The sequence below is a fragment of the Mixophyes fleayi genome, chromosome 8 (genome assembly GCF_038048845.1).
Source record: "Mixophyes fleayi isolate aMixFle1 chromosome 8, aMixFle1.hap1, whole genome shotgun sequence".
Classification (NCBI taxonomy): domain Eukaryota; kingdom Metazoa; phylum Chordata; class Amphibia; order Anura; family Limnodynastidae; genus Mixophyes; species Mixophyes fleayi.
In genome coordinates, this window is record NC_134409.1 from 131,977,666 (window position 1) to 131,999,479 (window position 21,814).

The following is a 21,814-nucleotide window of genomic DNA, read 5'->3' on the forward strand; positions in this document are numbered from 1 at the left end:
CTATATTATAAACCATTGTCTTATTTTATGTTCCATTAACTTCTAAATAAAACCAATATCATGGTATCGCTGAGATGCTGCTGCGTGTGGGTTTTTTTTTTAGATTCTTTATCGAAAACTTGTAGAATTACAGATAGAGAACATTCATGCCAGTGAGAGTCTATACATTCACCTAGACCTCAGCCATGGACACCGCGCTGAAGTGCCGCGATATGAGATATTGCGTTGATCGCCCAGTGTTCCACGAGCAAGAACTAGGGGGGGCGCTGCCCACCTCCACCAGCACAATACAGTCCCTCGCCAGCGCAGCGAAGCGCAAATTAAGGTGAGTAAGAGAACGCAGAGCTATATTATTTGTAGAATTTGGGTATTGGTTTATTAATGTAGTGTCTGGGATGTGGTACCGTTTGGCCACGGAGCTCTGTGGTGGGAAGTCTTGTAGCGAGTGGGCTGTACAGTAAACATGGTCTAGGACAGCAATGGCCAATAGGGGGCACTAGGGCCACATGTGGCCCTGCAAACCTTCACCTGCGGCCCCTAGCTCCTTCCTGCTTTATCGTCAGATGTGTTTGTTATAGATTATAATACTTGTATAAAATGCCTGCTGATATGTAGATAGATGTATATACAGATACCTAGATGTATTTTCCTTTCATTAAATGGATTGTTTTACCTTTAAGATTAAGGGTAATGTGTGGCCCTTTTGAAGGTTATAGGGCCGCACCAGGGGGGCACCAAAATATATCAGGTTACCCCTCAATTGTCCAGGAAGTGACAACAATCTACACTCTTCCCGTATCAACCAGGAAACCAACTTCCACCGGACAACACAAGTTGTATATGAGATAAAGATAACTATTCTAAGTGAAAAAACAATTACGTTTTATATTGATGGTTTATTGGAAGCTGTACCCACCACTCCCACGGAGTCACTTTATACCTTGTTTTACAGATGTTCTAGGGAAGCTGCAAAGTCCTTGTTGTTTCAGTTCCTCCCAATTCTCCACTGGCTGCCTCACTATCCGGTCAAGGAATGGCTTCTGGGGGATATCGTGTCTGGGGTCAGCGTTGGGATCCTTCAGCTTCCACAAGGTAATAATGTCCTTGTAGATGTTACCAAACCACTTGGAGAAATGAGTGACAGAAACCAGGGTCCTATTCAGAGTTGATGTTAGTAATTAATACACAATAATTTATTAATAATGCAACACACCTGCTCACTCCTCCATTATGATTACGGAGAAAAGAGCATACTTGTCAACTCTCCCGGAATGTCCGGGAGACTCCCGAATTCTGAGTAAGTCTCCCGGACTCCCAGGAGAGCAGGGCATTCTCCCTCATTCTTCCTAGTGAAGTGGACAGGATTTGGAGCCTCTATGATGCAATTCTCGGGGGAATAGCATCAGATTCTATCTATCATTTATCTAGTATATTGTATAGAATGATAGCTGGAATCTGATTGGTTGTTATGGTCAATGCCTCCACTTTTCCTTTTTGGAAGGTGTGATGTATTTACCACTAGGTGGCGGCCTAGTTTACCTAGCACGGTGAAAGCAGCCCTTACAGAAACTCATTTGGTTTAATAAATGAAAAATTAAAACAATTTTCCTGTCACTAATTGAGCTTTGTTCAGATGAAATGAAAACGCTGTCTCAGGTTTTGACAAACGACCACACGTCAGGGACACTGTACACACCGTCTGTTTGTTGTACACACTTTGGTCAGGTTTCACCTTGTTGTATCTGCTTTTATCTTTTCCACAGGTTTGGCGTACGCTCTCCTGGCTGGCGTGCCGCCCGTTTTTGGCCTGTATTCATCCTTTTTCCCAGTGTTTGTTTATTCAATTTTTGGCACATCCAGGCATGTTTCCGTAGGTGAGTTACTAAACAAACTGAGCACTAAACGTATGACAAAATAAACTCTGGTTGAACCACAGGTGAAGGATTTGATTTCACCTTTTGGCTACAAGTTAAGTGTAGGTTGTTTAATGTAATATTTCAGCTACTACCACTTGTTACACTGATAGATCTTTAGCGGATAATATAAAACTGGTTCTGTCTATAAAAGTGACAATTATTTAAAAAGTTTTGCAAGCTGTTGATCACCGGCTGTTGAATAACTACAAGTTCCAGCATGCCCTATGAAAGCATGCTGGGTCATATAGTTCTACAACATCCGCTGAGCTTCAGATAGCCATCTCCGCTACAGTGCTACAAAAATGTATATATCCTGGAAGTTGCGTGTTCCAGATACACATAGCTGTCAGTAGTCACATCTTCATTTGCTGCCAGCCTGTCGCACTCTATGCAAATGAGATGTCAAGAGAGGATAGAAGAGAGGTTAAGCAGGCATTCTAGCAGATTAAAAGAAAGATGGCTCCAACTACTGAATTCATGGGGAGAGTAATAAAAAATTAATTAGAACAGTCTCTTTTTTTTTGTTTTTAAAACACACAGTCAACTTGTCACACTTTCACCTTGCAACATATTACAACATTATATATACACAATAAGCTATACACATATGCACACAATTTGGAAGGCAAATACGACCGAACTGGATGCAAGGTGAGCGTGTGACACTATCTGAAGAGATCATTCAAGAACCAGTCTCTGGTAGTGTAATAAAGACCATATAGTATGATAAGATTGTGGGCAGCACGGTGACTTAGTGGTTAGCACTTCTGCCTCACAGCACAGGAGTCATGAGTTCACTTCCTGACCATACCCTTATCTGTGAGGAGTTTGTATGTTCTCCCTGTGTTTGCGTGGGTTTCCTCCAGGTGCTCCGGTTTCCTCCCACACTCCAAAAACATACTGGTAGGTTAATTGGCTGCTATCAAAATTTACTTTTATTACCGAAAGTAAAGCAAAAAAAAATGAGTAACTTTGCACCTTGTCAAAACCATGTTGCATTGGAGAGGGGGGGGGGTAAATTTAAAATGTGGGGACAGATTTATAATTGGGGTAGGGCATGTCCTAAATCAACTTTTAATGTCAGTGTAAAAATAAAGCTAACAAGTATTTGCGTCCTACATGAAAAAACATCCAGTATTTTCCTTAGGTACCAAACAATAAACTCATTTGCACCCCTTGCATTGTAACATGGTTTTGCCAAGGTTCAAAGTTGCTAATTTTTTTGCTTTACTTTCCTTAATGAATCAGGGCCAATGTGTTTGGGAAGTATATAACACATCCAATCATTGCATGCTATATATGAGTTCTGAGTGGAGTTACTCGATACGTTGTGAAAAAATAATATTCCACATTAAAAATCTGCAAATTATTGAACAGAGCCAAGGTCGTAGACACCATTAATAATGCCCCTCGGGGCCAGTGTGGTCTTGGATTGTTTCTATGTTGTTCTTTCAGGGAGTTTTGCTGTGGTCTCCATCATGATCGGGAGTGTCACGGAGTCGCTGGTACCGAACGATAACTTTATACTTTCTGCCAATGAGACCATCATTGACACAGTAGCCAGGGACAAGGCGCGGGTGGAGGTGGTGGCTGCGCTAACACTGCTGGTGGGATTGTTCCAGGTACGGAACTCTTATGGAACATGGCCGGGTTATATCTGTGGGGATCTGCTCACGTGAGGACACCACGAAACCTGTGGGTCAGAGGGAGAATTAATGCAGAAGGTCTACAACAGTGTTCAGGGAAAAGTCCCATATTTTGGGTATTTGTTCCTGGAAGTTGTAATTTCTTGTTTTTGCAAAGCTGAGCAATTCCCCAGTAATATAGTAACAAGTCCCTCCTGTTGGTTGATGGGCGCAGTTAGTATCTTTTCTTATTATATATGTTGTGTAAGGTAAATTCTTCAATAGTGTTATTGTGTGTCACTGTCTAGTGGTTCAGGTAGGGGCAGTCTCACAAATAAATCCAACTATAAATGGAGGTCAGTATATTCTCTATCTCTGACAGGAAACACCCTTCATATCCAGGGGCAAACGCAGGATTTGTAGAGAGGGGTTTCCATGCCACACCATCAGTGGGCGTGGTCAGCATGCTTCAGGGCGTGGCTATAATTTTAGACAGTGCTTGGCTGCTCTCCAACTCTTCCTATCCCCATCATATACATTGGCAATGCTGCGTGCGCTACTGTTAGGGGCACACAGCTCTCCCTTTACGAGCAGAGCCGTGTGAAGCGGGACATACCTCCCAACTGTCCCTACAGTCAGGACAAAGTCCTGACCGAGTGTGTCAGAGCAGTTGACAGACTGTCCTGCTCTCTCCTACCTGTTCCTGCTGCTTTCAATACTTGTCGGGGAGAGATGGCTGTGAACAGTGCAGACAGAAACGATCTACACACAATCTGCAAAGTGGCTGGTCCTGGGGCAGGGTCCATCCAACTAAAGCATACTGTACCACAGGCTGGGAGGGGGTTTCCAGGCACTAAGAAACCCGCCTCGGTTTGCCTATGATATCCATTAAACTTAAACATGACAGCTCACAGATATGAAATGGTCATTATGAAATTATTCTGCCTGCGTCTTGTGTGAGTAACTTTTCCTCTCATTGTTTTTTTGCAGGTTATTCTGGGCTTGGTGCAGTTTGGTTTTGTGGTCACTTACCTTTCAGAGCCACTAGTCCGGGGGTATACCACCGCGGCCACAATCCACGTAACTGTATCTCAACTAAAACATATATTCGGGCTTCCCCTGAGTGAGCGATCGCAGCCGCTGTCCCTGATTTACGTACGTTTCTACTTTGACGTTTTAGGCAGGTTTGATTGGGGTGTGAGTGCCTATTGTTTTGGAGCGACTGTATGTAAGCAGTTTGATGTGGATGGAGCTAGAACCAACTTGTAGCCAATCGGAGGCTTTAAATGTTGACACAGCTAGTAGCCAATTATAACATTAGAACATCTACACCAATCTGTAACCAATCAGAACATTAGAACATTCAATTATAGCGTTAGAATGTTCGCAGGACCAGACCAACCAGTAGCCAATGACATCTTTAGAATGTTTACAAGACTAGACCAAGCTGCAGCCAATCAGAGTGTAGGAATATTTACAACCCATCAGTTAACAGATCCAAATGCTAACTACTATAGAAATAGTATCAAATACACATGAATTGCACCTAAATATGAATAAATGTTCCTACATCCAACTTATTTAATATCGTTAATGTTCACATGTTGTAAAATAAATGCAATTTAAAAACTGCCAGTTTGATCAATGTAGGTTTCCTGCTCTCAACCGAGAACAGAAATGTCATACAATTACTGGCAAACACAGAGATTTGCTGATATAGTCAAATGTAATCATAGGTTATACAAGTCGATATAAAATGTCACTATAAATTACATAGGATTATTTGTACAAATATCTTAATATTATACATTTTTTTCCCCCTTTTAGTCCTTAGTCAGCTTGTTTCGCAGGATCCACAAGACAAACATTGGCACCCTTGTCGTAAGCCTGATTGCCCTGGTTTGCCTCTTTGCAGTAAAAGAAATCAACCAAAGGATGCGACTGAAGCTGTGTATGCCGATCCCTATAGAGCTGGTGGTGGTAAGAGCAACATTGTAAATTACTTTTTTCTACCGATCATTTACTAACCACAGAATACGCGGATGTGCAGCGCATTGTATTACACCAATGCACCCAAACGTCCGTCTAGCGCTTACACGTGTGGACGAACACCTTCTGGTTTGAGGAATTGCCCTGTGCAAATACTCAGTATGACTAATTGCAGAATTGCAGGCCCAGATGTTTTATAGTGGGGAAAAATATCATCAAAAACTCACTTTTGGGCCATATCCTTAAATAATGTAATCTTTTACATTTTCTCTTAAATGTACATATTAAATAAATCATGAGGTTATAAAGATTATCTGCATTATATGTATCACTATTGTGTATTTTAATATCTTATTACATTGGTATTTGTGCACATTTTCCAGTAGAAAGTGCACCTAGTTGGTGCAGGAGACAGGAGTGTCATTGTTACCACTTCATCAGTATAAAACACAGGTTACTAGCTAACCCAGTGTTGGCTAACCAGTGACACTCCAGGTGTTTATGAAACTACAAGTCCCAGCATACCCTTCCCACAATAAGCTGCTATTTATTGGCAAAGCATACTGGGACTTGTAGTTTCAAAAACACCTGGAGTGTCACAGGTTAGCCAACACTGATCTAACCCCTTGTAGCTCACTTAAAACAAGATCAATACGTAATAATTCCCTTTATTTGGGAAGTGATATAAATGGGTGGATGTAACCTAACTCTGCAATAATGGGGAAATTTCAGGCATTTGGCTACATTATCTGGTTCATTATGCCACATAAGCTAATGGCTGGATTGCTGTGCTTATAATGACTTATAATACAATATAGTATAATAGTGGGAGCGTAGGATGTGCGGGATCAGCCGCCCTGTACACTGGAATCTCTCTGTTACCCACGTAGCATTACGTATTCATGATATATTCTGAAATACCAAATGTGCATCATCTATGTATCATTGTCTCTCTTCACCAGCTCATCATATCCACTGCGGTGTCATACGGAATTAATCTGCATGAAAAGTACAATGTTGGCATTGTGGGTGACATCCCTACCGGGTACGTGTCCTGAAAATGTCCGAAAAATGGATATAATCGTCATATTTTAATTTGTATTGAGCATTACTATTACATTGTGATAAGATACATAAGATTTAAAAAGATGATAATGAGGTAATATAATTTTCCACGTTGATACTATTTATTAATAGACATGGCTGGTAATAGTTTATACTGCGGGGGCTGAAAAGGAATAAATCAAATGCTTCACTAAGAAAAAAAATATGTGCCTCCTTCGCCCTATTACCGGGGGTGAGGTATAGAGGATCAGCTGACTACATACAGTAGAGAAAGACATTTTATAATAAGAAGGCAGCCAACCAAACCACTAGGAGCCAATGATATCACTGAGTGTGCAGCCTATCCAGTCACTAGGAACCAGTGACATCACTGAGAGTGCAGCCTGTCCAGTCACTAGGAACCAGTGACATCACTGAGAGTGCAGCCTATCCAGTCACTAGGAACTAGTGACATCACTGAGAGTGCAGCCTATCCAGTCACTAGGAACCAGTGACATCACTGAGAATGCAGCCTATCCAGTCACTAGGAACCAGTGACATCACTGAGAATACGGCCTATCCATTCACTAGGAACCAGTGACATCACTGAGAATGCGGCCTATCCAGTCACTAGGAACCAGTGACATCACTGAGAATGCAGCCTATCCAGTCACTAGGAACCAGTGACATCACAGAGAATGCAGCCTATCCATTCACTAGGGACCAGTGACATCACAGAGAATTCCCCCTTCTGCCCTCCCACCACACCCCCACTACGGGATCTCCTGCAGGCCAACTATGCAAAGTTGGCAAGTATGGGATTACTCCAATTGTCCCCATTTTGAAGTTTTCATTTGTGAACCAGCATGCTTGCAGTATGTTTTATGAGCACAGAATGCTACGTTTATTGTGCAAGTCCACAAGTACATCTAAATACAAACAGGATGTTCATATGCTTTTCATGTGTTTGAGATGTGAGTAGTAAGAGAATCAGGAAGAAAACACCGCACAGCCCACGGTAGTCCAGCAGAGAACCATTAATGTCCATGTTACTGTATCTGCTCACTGTTCATACTTATTTATAGGTTTATACTTTTGTCTTTTGCAGGTTGCTGGCGCCCACGTTACCCAATGCTGACTTGTATGTAAATGTTGCTGGGACTGCGTTTGCCATTGCTGTGGTCGGATATACCATTACTATCTCTCTGGCGAAGATGTTTGCCACCAAGCACGGTTATAAAGTGGACAGTAACCAGGTTAGTTTTATCATTGTCATTTGTCCCCTGTAGATTCATAAAAGTCTTTAGATGTCCAACATTGCTCCTGACTTTTAATATAAACTGTCATTGATACACTTGATTGTGGTGTTGCTGGGACATTTTCTGGTGGAATAAGAAGGGAGATGTTCTGTATAGTTGAAGAGGAACAATCAAGAGTTATCTTCAGTAGCACTAAGCCAGGCCTGTCCAACCTGCGGCCCTCCAGATGTTGTGAAACTACAAGCCCCAGCATGCATTGCCGGTAGACAAACAGTTGATAACTGGAAGGGCATGCTGGGACTTGTAGTTTCACAACACCTGGAGGGCCGCAGGCTGGACAGGCCTGCACTAAGCTGAACAGTTAGATGGAGAATGAGATAAGGCCAGTGGTGAATGAATGAATGATTTGCAGTGTGTAATGAATGAAATAATTAATTAATGAGTTCCAGTGTGTAATGAAAGAGCGAGTGAATGAGTTGCAGCATGTAATGAATGAATTAATGAATGAGTTGCAATGTGCAATGAATGAATGAGGGAATTAGTGATTTGCAGTGTACAATGGTTGAATGAGTTGCAGTGTGTAATAAATGCATGAGCAAATGAATGGGTTGCAGTGTGGAATGAATGAATGAAAGAGTTGCAGTGTGAAATGAATGAATGAATGAGTTGCAGTGTGGAATGAATCTGGTTCACCATTGGTCTCTTCATGTATTTGTTGTCAGATTGTAGATTTACACCTGCCAGAAACTAAGTATTTTACGCTGAGCTAATCTTTTCCTGCTCCTATTTACTTGTTAAGATGTGAAGATCAATGTTCCTTCTAATCTGAGAGATTCGGAGCCAGGGCCGGATTTACCACAAGGCAACCTAGGCAATTGCCTAGGGCCCAGCGGTCCTCAGAGGGCCCTCCCAGGGCCGGCGGTGAGACCACCCTTTGAAAATGGGCCGCTACTTATGGGCCAGTGCTATATGCTTGCCCCGCAGACCTAAGGTTTACGGAGCTTGGTAAATAGCTTCAGACCGCAGTCCCCATTGAGTATTTTGGGAACTGTTAGTTTGTCTGACTCAGGAATATCTCTGATATTTCCTGCTTAGACATTTCTTCAAGAGCCCTGATACCTAGATTTGCCTAAACCATGGGGAATCAGCAGGTTTTAGGCTTGATAAATAGGCCAGTTAGAGTCGAAGGTGTATCTGCTAGCATGCTGTAAAAAATAATGTGAATGTTTTTGTAAACTGAAACCAAACAGCAACAAATCTGCAGCAACCGCTCTCTAATATGACATTTGTTCCTCTCAAAGGAGCTGATTGCGCTCGGACTCAGTAATCTAACAGGCAGCTTCTTTCATTGTTTTGCCGTTACTGCTTCCATGTCCCGGAGCCTCGTACAGGAGAGCACAGGAGGCAACACGCAGGTAAAAATAATTTATGTCATTTAAAAAATACAAAAAAACATCGGTCCATTAGCATTTTATTCTTCAGAGATATACCAAATGTTATATTAAACCTAGTGAAAAGTGGAGGTGTGGTCCATAGCAACCAATCAAATGTTTTCTTTCATTTTCTAGAATGTAACAGGTAAATGATAGCTAGAATCCGATTGGTTGCTATGGGAAACACCTCCATTTTCCTTTCCACTATTGATAAATCTACCCCTTGATGTGAAACAGACTTTGACCCCTGTTTTCGGCAATACCTGGTAATAGGTCTTCGGTCTCACGCATTGCTGTTGGCAGGGGCTAGCTGGGCTGGGGGGCAGGAGAGCTGTTGGTGATAGGGGGGGGGGGGGGGGGGTAGCACTAATTTAATGAATTTACTACCAATAGGCAGTGCTGTGCCACCTTCCTAAGCAGGTTAAATATAAAATGATCTCTACATAACTAAATCATTTTCATTTACTCCCACTAACCTATATTTAGATTGCCGGATCTGTGTCTGCTCTCATTATCATGGTGATCATTCTAAAAGCGGGGGAGCTCTTTACCTGCCTTCCCAAGGTAAGTATTCTTTTTCTCCACCAGACACCACTGTGCTGTTCATTTACAAAGCGCACTCAAAGCGAAACACGTCGGTTTTACACAGATCATCTGACCCATAGGCAAACCGAGGGGAGGGGGGGTTTCCTAGTGCCTGTAAACCCCCCTCCAAGCCTGGGGCACTGTATAATTGAGGTGGCTGGACCCTGCTCCCGCTTCACACAGCTCTGCTTGAAATGGGAGAGCTGCATGCACCTAACAGTAGTGCACGCAGCATTGCCCATGTATATTATAGGGATAGGAAGAGTTGGAGAGCAGCCAAGCACTGTCTAATATTATAGCCACGCCCCCATGAATGCTGGTCACGCCCACTGGTGGCGTGGTGTGGAAACCCCCCTCTACAAATCCAGCATTTGCCCCTGTGTCTAGCGTGTACTGAGGTGCACACTTAACTTTTAGTCTTTGGAGATGACTTTTCAACCTAGAAGTTCGTCTAAGTGTTCTGAGAGGCGGAAAGAGAGATAATGAGCATGTCTCTAACTGTAAGGGACACCTCTAAAAGTCAGCCCTCTCCAGTTACTATACCTTATTTAAATAATCTTGTTCCGCACACTTGCCATTATGTGACAGGTGTACTTTACAAATACAACATAATATTAGTTTTACAGCTTAGACGTCTGACATTTCACAGGGCAATAATGATATGAAATCACCTGTGATGCAGGATTCTATGTAAGCCGAGTAAACAAGACATACTACATTTATAGTGGTAATAGCATATATTTTCTTGCAGTAACCTCCAAGATCTGCACTTTATTACTGTTGGTGTAGACAGGATCAGGGGACCAGCCTAGACGTCAATGCAATATTTCTCCGGCTGTTTTTATTGGCTGAACCTTTCGGATAGGGATGTTAGTCCACACAACATTAAACTTAACCAAGTTGTAGGTTTATTTGGGGAACAGGAACAACAGCAGTGATGCAGGTACACACATGGCTAAAACCTGCAGCAGTTGTAACAGTTATAGAATGCAGAAGGGTCATAGGGTCATACCGCAGCAGGATGCTGATGTCATTAGTCACCTCTCCCTGCACCAGTTGGTACTAGAGAGCAGATCTTGGGTCTGTTTGAGAATGTTGCTTTGGAACTCAGGAACCTCTAGTTAATCCTCCGGGGTGTAATTTAGAAGAACAATATATTTACCCATTGACATTATTTATATTTTTTTGCTAAGGCCATACTGTCAGCTATCGTCATTGCCAACCTGAAAGGCATGTACAAGCAGTTTATGGATATACCGGCTCTATGGCGGACCAACAAGTATGATCTGGTGAGTAACATCAACTATGTTACTTGGGGTAAGTAACAGGGGTCTCGCCCAGCCTTTCTAAAGACATTACTCATGTAGTGATATAACGCCATGTCATATAATGATATCATATACTCCATATTCACAAATTAATAACAATTATTGGTTAACAAAAATATGTCATCATTTCTTGTTTAACTTTGTTTGTATTATGTTTTATTGTCAAGAAGAGGCAGCACGGTGGCATAGTGGATAGCACTTCTGCCTTACAGCGCTGGGGTCATGAGTTCAATTCCCGACCATGGCCTTATCTGTGTGGAGTTTGTATGTTCACCCCGTGTTTGCGTGGGTTTCTTCCGGGTGCTCAGTATATAAATGATGATGATGAAGAAGAGTCAGAGCTGCTAGTACAATTTATTGCTACAACATAGTTTCTATGAACCTTTCCTCTCCCAGCAGTATCGAGCTGACTGTACATTTAATAGGAAGATTATATTATTAAATATCATTTATTTATGTAGTGCCAGTCATAGTATGCAGCACTGTACAGGGAATGTGTAATCATTCATCTGCCCCTGCTCCACCAGAGCTTACAATCAAATAACCATAGCAAGTAATACATAATAATACAATCACTATTTACCAATTGCCAACGTTAATTTTCATTTCTTATTGCAATGATAAGAAAATAATTTACGTGACAATGGATCGGAGCCGCTGTTCCAGCGAATAGTCTATAGTAAAGTGATCATCATCATCAACATTTATTTATATAGCGCCAGCAGATTCCATAGCGCTTTACAATTGGGAACAACCAGTAATAAATCAATACTCGGTAATACAGACAGAGCGGTAAGAGGGCCCTGCTCGCAAGCTTACAATCTATGGGACAATGATTTGATACATAAGGGTAAATGCTACATCATATTGAATATTTGTCCAGCTAGAATGCAAAGGTTACAAAGTATTTAGTGGGCTGTATGATCAGTCACACAACTATGATCACAATAGTAGGTTCATGTGGCCAGGCCGAATGTGCGATTGAGAGGAGCAGAAAGTCTGTCTGTGATACTCTCCCCATAGGTTATAATGCCATCAGATGGTGTTAGTTACCAGGGTCAAGCTCCAAATTTTGCAGCTTGATAAATAGGGCAAAGTTGCAGTCGCATAGATACCTGGGGGTAAATGTATCAAGCTGCGAGTTTCCGGCGGGTTTGAAAAAGTGGAGATGTTGCCTATAGCAACCAATCAGATTCTAGCTGTTATTTTGTAGAATGTACTAAATTAATGACAGCTAGGATCTGATTGGTGGCTATAGGCAACATCTCCACTATTTCAAACCCGCCGGAAACTCGCAGCTTGATACATTTACCCCCTAGTAAGAGACTTAGGGGGATATTTACTAAAATTGCGGGATTGAAAAAGTGGAGATGTTGCCTATAGCAACCAATCAGATTCTAGCTGTCCTTAATTTAGTATATTATACAAAATGACAGCTAGAATCCGATTGGTTGCTATAGGCAACATCTCCACTTTTTCAAACCCGCAGCTTAGTAAATATACCCCTAAGAGAAAATGGTCACTAGAGGAGTTAATATATGTACTCTGAAAGCCTCCTATAAACAGGTAACCTACCTCTCTCCTGCTGTATGTGAGACTAATCGACTGCTACCTTATGCCACTGGGTTACATTGAGTTAATTGCCTGCAGAAATATATTCAGCTGGGAAACAACTAAAGAGTACTGTCAGAGGGAAGAATGATGATAAATATTTGCACTTAGACCTGCCAAGAACATTGTATTTCTGTCTATTGTGTCACTGTATTCTCTGCTGGTAAATGCAGCATTTGGGGACATTACAGTAATCAGATTGTAGTGTATATAACTGATAAATCAATTACTGCTCGTCTCCCTCTCTTCCAGCTGATATGGTTATTAACCTTCCTATCGACCATCTGTCTGAACCTGGACATAGGACTGGCCGTCTCTGTTGTCTTCGGACTGTTGTCTGTGACGTTCAGAACCCAGTTGTGAGTTTTGCATTAAATGTCAAAGTTGGGCACAAATAATTAAAAAACGTGATGTTAGTTTTCACCACTGACGTAGGATGCACCAACCTTCATGAAACTGCAACCAACCTTTCAAACCACTAGGAGCCAGTGACATCACTGAGCCAGGTATTTGGAATGTTGGCGTGGGATGGCCTTTCATAGAAAGATGGCAGTGTGAAGGGAGCCACCACTGCACATTATCTGCTGATCACATGGAGCTGTTCTGGTATTCAAGGAAATCCATGGCACTTCACTTTTCTCTACATTTTTTTTGTAGGATGTTATTTCCATTTCAATCTCTCAGTGTTTCTCTTATGCTATATGCGTTTGATATATTTGATTAAACCTTTAACTTGTTATGTACAATAGAAAATATTTGCTTATCAATGATTAACATGAGTATGTGTTTACAGCGATATATGTACATTTCTTGTAAGGAACCTAACGGCAACCAGTGCCTAGCTGAACGTTTTGTGATGGTAAATCTCTAAGTTTAGCCGCTCATTGTCCCTGGACGATGTGTAGCGTAGTGTAACATCACCATCTGCTCTGTGACTCGGGAACCCAAATCTGTATTTGAGGTCACGATTATCAGTAACACAATACATTTTTCGGGAACCACTTCTTGTGTGGACAATGACACCCGTGACATTTAGGGGCACCCAGAAAAATGGTACACTCTGGTCATGAATATAATTAATATTATGACACTGTATTGCTATATAATAATATAAGGAATGTGTACGTGAGAAATTATTATTTGTCATTTATAAGTTTTCTTTTTTGGTGTTGCAGGCCTCATTACACAGTTCTGGGGCAAGTTACAGAAACGGATATCTACAGGGATGCGGAAGAGAATGTTATGGTAATCACAGAACTCATTCCCATAAAACCTGAGAGATTTTATCTTTTACCTGTTTTCTTAGAGTATGCCCAACACTGACATATACATCCTCAAATAGTCACCTTTGTCCTGGACCGTTCTGATTTCTCACAGGTAAAGGCATAACTATTTAGGGGATGGGTGAGGAACTGGGGTGTAGATGGACACATCAAGGTCCATGGTGGCTAGAGGGGTTTCCAATCGTGTTTGAAAAAGTCAGGAATATCTAACATATTCCTTATTGTTGAGCTTAAGCAGTTTCAGTATGTTCCACCCCTCCCCCCACAATCACTATTTAAATGGTCAGATAATCAGATCGGGGTAACCGTTTTCTGGGGTAGACGGTTGTACTATATACAGATCAGCTAAGGATGTTACACCAGCCAAGTGTTTTGGGTTTTAGTAGCCAAAGCTAATTTTATTTATCAGCCGTAAAGCAAAAATAAAACACAAATAAAAACCTTGCCTGTCCAGCACTAACTCAACACAGGACCTCCCTCTCTGAAGTGAGGGATCTAGTGACCCACACACGCATTCAAAACCACAGTATTCACTGGGTATAAATTGTAGTTTCTTTCAGCAAGTATCCACCTGCTCCCCAGACTGAGAGAGAGGGAGTGAGCTTCCTAGCAGGTTTATAACAGCACCAAATCAGGTGCAGATTCTGATTAGCCAGCTAGCTCTCTGAAAAATCCTAAATGGGCTATATGAATGGAGCCCGCCCTTCTCTCTCCATTCCTAATCTACAGGGACCCTTACCAACTCATGCTTGATCTTTCGGTAATCCACTCACCCCAGTTAGCAGAACCATGATCTCCACAATCAGAACCCTGCCATCCTGAAAACATTTCCTGTTGTTAGTTTTTGAGCACTGGGTTTGAGCACCTCTGGTCTTGTCTCTTTGACTGAGTCCTGATCTCTTGCAAGCTTTAACTTTTATTGTCAATGCTATTTTATTATCGTTGTACTTAGTGCATTTGTGTTGCTTTTTACTAAGGAAAATTCCTTAGCATACACATAGGTCATCGTTTGTTTTCCATGTATACAATTTGTGAAATTCAATAAAGTTTTATTTAAAAAAAAAAGTAAAAGAAATAAGAGATCAATGACATTTAAAACAAAAGTTTCCGTTCTGTTGTTTTTTTTCCAGGCCAAAGAGATTTCTGGCGTGAAGATCTTCAGATCAAATTCACCTATTTATTTTGCAAATGCAGAGTTGTACGCTAAAGCCCTGAAGCTGAAGGTAAACGGTGCCCTTAATGTGGGGAACATGTGACATTAAATAACGCTAAGTGGAATTCCCAGAAGCACCCTGTGTATTTCAGATGGGGGCCAATGTGGACAAACTGATAGAGAAGAAGAAGAAAGCCATTAAGAAGAGGAAGAAAGGGCTGCAGAAAGTCATCAACCTGGCAAAAATTATCCTTGCAAAAACACAAAAGGTGGGCAAATACAAAGGGTCAAGCCTGGGGCGGAACATGGCATCGACGGGCACCATGCAAAATTTGAGTGAGGACGGAGTGATGGAATCCACATTCCCCAGCCCCGTTTAGATTTTCACTGCTCATGATCCTGTCCCTCTTTATGCGCAGAAGAGAAGACTCTGACCCTTGGGATGGCCCCGTAGTGGCTGCACTACATTCCCATTACCTGAAGCCAAGAGCCGTATCTCACAGTCCACAGTCCAAGACGAAGACTCCATGGGGTAAATGTATCAAGCTGCGAGTTTCCGGCGGGTTTAAAAAGTAGAGATGTTGCCTATAGCAACCAATCAGATTATCTGGTTGCTATAGGCAACATCTCCACTTTTTAAACCCGCCGGAAACTCGCAGCTTGATACATCTACCCCAACATGTCCGATTCCTCTTTAATTTACCGAAGATGTCTGAACAGAGAACGTCATCCTGCACTGCAGCTCACAGCACTGTTTGCCTCCTGGCTTCATGTATAATGGGAGGGGTCCTTACTTGCTGCCTTGGGGCAGATAAGAAAAATGGGACTTTGCTAAAAACGGTCTATTTAAGGTTCGTCGTGTTACATACATATGCATGACATGTCATTGTCCTTCAACCTTACATTTCTGCGTCTAGGGAAGCGGTTTGGAGTTTTTGACAAGCAGACAAGAGGTGATTGGAAGTCTAAAGTCTCTGAGTGAGTCCATCCCGCAGAGTCCGCTCACTCTCCGGTCTCTAGGTTTGCAAAAACTCGACTTTCACTCCCTCATATTGGACTTCTCTGCTGTCATCTTTATAGACACTGTTGGGACGAAAATGTTAAAAAAAGTGAGTGCCAAAACACGTATGGTTTTAATTATACTGATTTTTATCCTTACACGTATAGAACACCACCACATTCCGTAGCGTTGTACAATGACAGCTTGCTGTTTCCCTAATAAAGACCTCCACCTAAAACTTAAAATGTAATATTAGATGGAGTCCGCTATGCTAAGAGTAGCGTTTGCCCGAACTGTGGGATCCATGAAGCTCCAATTGTCCCGTGTAAAAAGGAGTTGATTTTGGATCGAGACAGAACCTATATAGTGATAGAATGGGCTGTGCAATCAAATGCTTAGAGTACTCTGACACCACCAATAGAGTTTTAAGGACTATTAAACTTAATAACCCAAGTATCATTATATATAAGATCTATTATAACTTCCCATCTATGTCTGCATATTGCCACAAATTGAGATGTTTGACATTGTACTTACATTCGATGAGCAACCAAGTGCAAGCCATAGTGTCCATCAATAATCACAGGAAGTCTGCTGTGTGTGGGAAAATATCTTCCCCCCCATGATCACAACTTTACGTCAATTATATTCCCAACTGATCATGACACTTTTTTTTATATATCAACCGATTTACTTGTTACTGAAAGTTTTACAGAAGAAGGAAAAGAAAACGGACCATCAATTATCAATTTTGATTATATATAGAGATTGCTGATTATACGTTTCAGTGCTGCTCATAGCGCTAAATCAATATCATGGGAAAGAATGGAAAACTTTGGGCATATCTGTTATCACTAATAAGCGGATCAGGGTGAAAGGGACAGGGGCTTATGGAGGGAACTGTGGATTTAATGTGAAGGGAGAGTAAAGGAAAGGAATGAGAAAGGGGGATTGATATGGGAGGATTTCCAGCTGCCCCCCTGCTATATCCCATTGGTGTTATCATCATCATCACCATTTATTTCTATAGCGCCACTGATTCCGCAGCGCTGTACAGAGAACTCACTCACATCAGTCCCTGCCCCATTGGAGCTTACAGTAAAAAATTCCCTAACACACACACACACACACACACACACACACACACACACACAGACACAGACTAGGGTCAATTTGTTAGCAGCCAATTAACCTACCAGTAAGTTTTTGGAGTGTGGGAGGAAACCGGAGCACCCGGAGGAAACCCACGTAAACACGGAGAGAACATACAAACTCCACACAGATAAGGCCATGGTTGGGAATTGAACTCATGACCCCAGTGCTGTGAGGCAGAAGTGCTAACCACTGAGCCACCGTGGTGTTAGGACAATAACATACCAAGGACTGTTTGAGAGCTTCAAGTCTAAATTAAGTAATAACCCAGCCGATTCTAGACTTACGTTATTTATAGGTGGATAAGGAAGAGTTCTGGGGCTGCGTTGCTAAAACCTCTAAGATACAACAAAGATGTCATGTAATAATGATTCGATAGATCACATCTCATGGCAGCTAGGCAAAACAATGTAAGATTATAATTATCTTTTCTTGTTTTTAGATTTTCGAGGAATTTCATGAAATTGAAGTCGATGTGTATCTTGTAAACTGTGATAGTAAGTTTCATCCCACCCAGAAATTCTGCTTTACGAATATGATGTAATGATAAGAATAAATAATCTTTATGTGATGTACTTAGTACTGTTTCAGACTGCCAATTAAATAGGGTTGAATGAAGAGGCACTTTTTAATATATGTTGTCTTCATACATCTATATGAGTTGTATATAGTATCTAAACAACAATATAACAGATAATCTCTTACAGTTGCTTTTGACTCATTGATCATGGGCTAGGACCAAATAATCCTGCTTAGATTACCAGGAGTGAGTGGAGTAATCTAACCAGATCATCTGGTTAATTGGGTACGTCTATTAACAACATATGCAACAGGGCTGTGAAAGAACTGGTTCAAACCATCTAAATTACATATTTTATATTAAATCATGTTCCCCCCAACCTGTAGGACATCAGGGTCCAATGTCTATCTGTGAATCCTGCTGTTGGGGGATACACTCACTGCCTCAACTTACCCCCACAACTGGTGCATTGGTAACAGTTAATTCTTTTGCCACAACCGAGCCTCTGAAACACTGGGGCTTATTATCTGTTGAAAGCAATTACTTGTTGACAATGACACAAAGAGGTTCTCGAACGGCTTAGGTCACAGACATTGGACCTCTGTCGTTCTGCTAGCTTGGAGGACATTTCTATTAGATGCAATAAAGCCTACAATTAGTGCAGCCCTACAAAATGCAATTTGTATAGGTGTCCCGATTAAACGGAGGCCATGTACAGTAAGGGTGTTTTGCACCCGCTTCTTAAACTGGAACTTACGTCCAAGTTGCATTCGGACATGGATCAGGCCCACGATGTGAAACCCTAGTGACATCTGTCAGAATCTTAAATCAACCCATTATCGTGTCAAAACTCAGACTATGCCTATAAACAATTACCTGTTTCCTGAATGGGTGTATGAAAGACATAAAGGGAAATCTAAAGCAGGTCGAGATGAGTAAAGTAAAATTACATATAAAACTGGGCAGCACGGTGGCGAAGTGGTTAGCACTTCTGCCTCACAGCACTGGGGTCATGAGTTCAATTCCCAACCATGGCCTTATCTGTGTGGAGTTTGTATGTTCTCCCCGTGTTTGCGTGGGTTTCCTCCAGGTGCTCCGGTTTCCTCCCACACGCCAAAAACATACTGGCTGCATAATTGGCTGCTATCAAAAATTGACCCTAGTGTCTCTCTCTCTCTCTCTGTCTGTCTTAGGGAATTTAGACTGTAAGCTCCAATGGGGCAGGGACTGATGTGAATGAGTTCTCTGTACAGCGCTGCGGAATCAGTGGCGCTATATAAATAAATGATGATGATATAAGCAATTGTTTAAACAAAGGACTAATTCTTTCTGTTGCAGCATCAGTGCTGAGACAACTGGAGAACAGCGATTTCTTTAATGAAACCATCACCCGGGCCGCCCTGTTTCCTTCAATCCATGATGCAGTTTCCTATCTCTCCAATGGACAAAGCAGCGAATCCAGCTCTCTACAAGAAATCACTGAAATTTAACAACATTATTTTCTACAATAAACTCTTGATGTACAATAAACAGGTATTAGCATGGAAAATGCAGCATGTGTAAATTCTGCCCCTTCAAGGTCTGCCTTTACACCTATGCCACGGGGCAGACTTACATTCAATGGATGGATGCATGTATTTCAGTATCTAATATGTAGAGTGTTCCTTAAGATTGCTCAAATATTAAATCTATGAGCACAAAAAGCACATTAAAATTAACATACACCTACTATATATATATATATACACATTGTCAACAAATCCACAAAAGTGATTCTATATTATTATTTAGTATTGAGAAAGAATTACTGGGCTCAGAGGAGGTGATCAATTAAAACCACTAAGAATCAGAGAGATTTTTTTGGGTTTAGACATTATATATATTCATACCCAAGGGTTTTAATGATAGTTTTCATTTAATTGAATTTATAGACAACTGATTCCTGTCTGTTTTCCAGACAATTCTCAATTACTCCTTTTTATTTTATTTTTTTATTCCTTTGACAGGACCACTTTACTTAAGCTAAACAAACCTTACTGATTTATGTCACCTTGTTGCACTATTGTATTGTTTTAGGTCGTTTTCGTTTAGTATGTCTATGTTTTGCGGGAATTGTATTGTCATTTGTTTTTGTTGTTGCTGTTGTTTTATGATTAAAGTATATTGTTTTTAGCTTACACTTATTTTTTTATTGCAATTGAATTTTTAAATGACTTTAAATGATACTGGATGTATTTGCAGTGCATGTGACGTGATCTGATGCAAACGCCAATCAAACTATGTCAAAGGTCATTATGTCCCTCCTACATATATACTGCCCTGAACTACTGTGACTCCTGTATGTCTGATAAACAGAATTACCACCGAGAAAGGAGTGGGTAAAAACTATGACCTGGGCCTCTCTTGGGGTCCCGATAGTGGCAGATAATGTTGGATGCAGATAGGCCACCAGGCCCATCAATATCCCCAACTGAGCCACATTAAAGGCAGGGCAACGTGATTGCTGAACCAACCTGTCTTACGCAGCCACACTTGTCTTACACTGTATTTGCAGCATTGGATATTGCCAAATATGCACGCAAAGCCTAAAAGGACGCGGTACCTATGCAGTCAAAAGCCCAGTGGCTGCGATTTGACCTTTGCTGGGGTAAGGAGCAGCTGCAATTGCTCCTATGCACCTGATACATGGATCTAATGTCAATATATTACCTTCATTTACTTCACTTTTCTCTTCAAACAACACTTGATCTATGTGGATGATTTATTTATTTTTGAACAACTGCCAGGCATCGCTGAGTGTTTTAAGAGAATTCCATTCATATATTTATCACTCTTCTACAAAAGAGGGAGTGTAATTCAGCCTTTTTTGGAATCCCACTGCAAACACCAATATTTACCTATTTGGGATTATCGTCCTCAATACCCATACATCTCTCCCATCTTGATTATTTTCTACAATGGATATCAAATCATTAACATACTGAAATGACTGTAAAAGTAACTATATGTGTTTATATTTCAAGAATGTTTGCACCTTTGTATGGCTTTATACTTCATACAGGAACAAGACAAAGAAAATGAATATTGAAAGCAAGGGAATGTTCTGTGAAGATGTAATACAAAATGTTTGTGCAGTATATATGTAATGCTATGGATAAGCTTTGGCTTCCCTCTGATTGGCTAATTGTGTATAGACCCCACCTGGACTATGAATTAACTTAATTGATTCAGTGTAGTTCATTTATAACCCACATGGGATCTATACAAGGGCAACCAATCAGATTGTTCTGATGCTCTTGCCAACCAGGGGCATGCCGCACTGATTGGCTATATGCTTTCATTCACTACATGGCTCATCTGGGAGCATGTTCTTGGTCGTCTCTTGAATTGTCTATAGATTTAGGAATGGACTAAAGATTGGAACAAGGGATTTGACTAGTCTTTATTTCTAATAAAGGATTTTTTTTACAGTGTGTATTTATTTGCTATTAGTTCAGAGACTGCAACTACAGGTTCCAGCGGGCCAAGGCTGCCAGGGCTTGCTGGAACTTATAGTACTACTCACCGTGCTTTGAGTATAAGGCTTTGAAGTATATCTTTTTTTAAAGGCTGTGTTACCCTCTAAACAAGTTAGCCCAAGTCCTTAATTAAAATCTACTCCAGACGTTAACTCTCGGCACTAAAATTAGCCAAATCCCAACCATAAACCAAATTATACCAATAACACTTTGGGGTATATTTACTAAACTGGGGTTTTGAAAAAGTGGAGATGTTGCCTATAGCAACCAATCAGATTCTAGCTGTCATTTTGTAGAATGTACTAAATAAATGATAGCTAGAATCTGATTGGTTGCTATAGGCAACATCTCCACTTTTTCAAACATGCAGTTTAGTAAATCTAGCCCTTTGTCTCCAT

General features: G+C 41.1%; 1 protein-coding gene across 1 annotated transcript; it reads left to right on the forward strand.

Moving 5' to 3' along the window:
- Positions 1-185: 185 nt before the first annotated feature.
- Positions 186-19,812, forward strand: LOC142099756 (solute carrier family 26 member 6-like). Its single transcript, XM_075183600.1, has 18 exons — positions 186-325; positions 953-1,092; positions 1,764-1,874; positions 3,372-3,538; positions 4,532-4,696; positions 5,369-5,521; positions 6,493-6,575; positions 7,683-7,830; positions 9,135-9,248; positions 9,753-9,830; positions 11,045-11,140; positions 13,043-13,149; positions 13,966-14,035; positions 15,204-15,296; positions 15,379-15,495; positions 16,144-16,335; positions 17,821-17,875; positions 19,237-19,812. Exons 1-18 carry the CDS (start codon positions 186-188, stop codon positions 19,386-19,388), a joined length of 2,181 nt encoding a protein of 726 aa, XP_075039701.1. The 3' UTR covers positions 19,389-19,812.
- Positions 19,813-21,814: the final 2,002 nt, after the last annotated feature.

Excerpts from the sequence above, each read along its gene's own strand:
- LOC142099756 (XM_075183600.1), top strand. The coding sequence starts at position 186 with ATGGACACCGCGCTGAAGTGCCGCGATATGAGATATTGCGTTGATCGC. Across the intron at positions 326-952 it reads GCAGCGAAGCGCAAATTAAG|ATGTTCTAGGGAAGCTGCAA; the intron begins GTGAGTAAGAGA and ends CTTGTTTTACAG. Across the intron at positions 15,496-16,143 it reads TCCTTGCAAAAACACAAAAG|GGAAGCGGTTTGGAGTTTTT; the intron begins GTGGGCAAATAC and ends TTCTGCGTCTAG.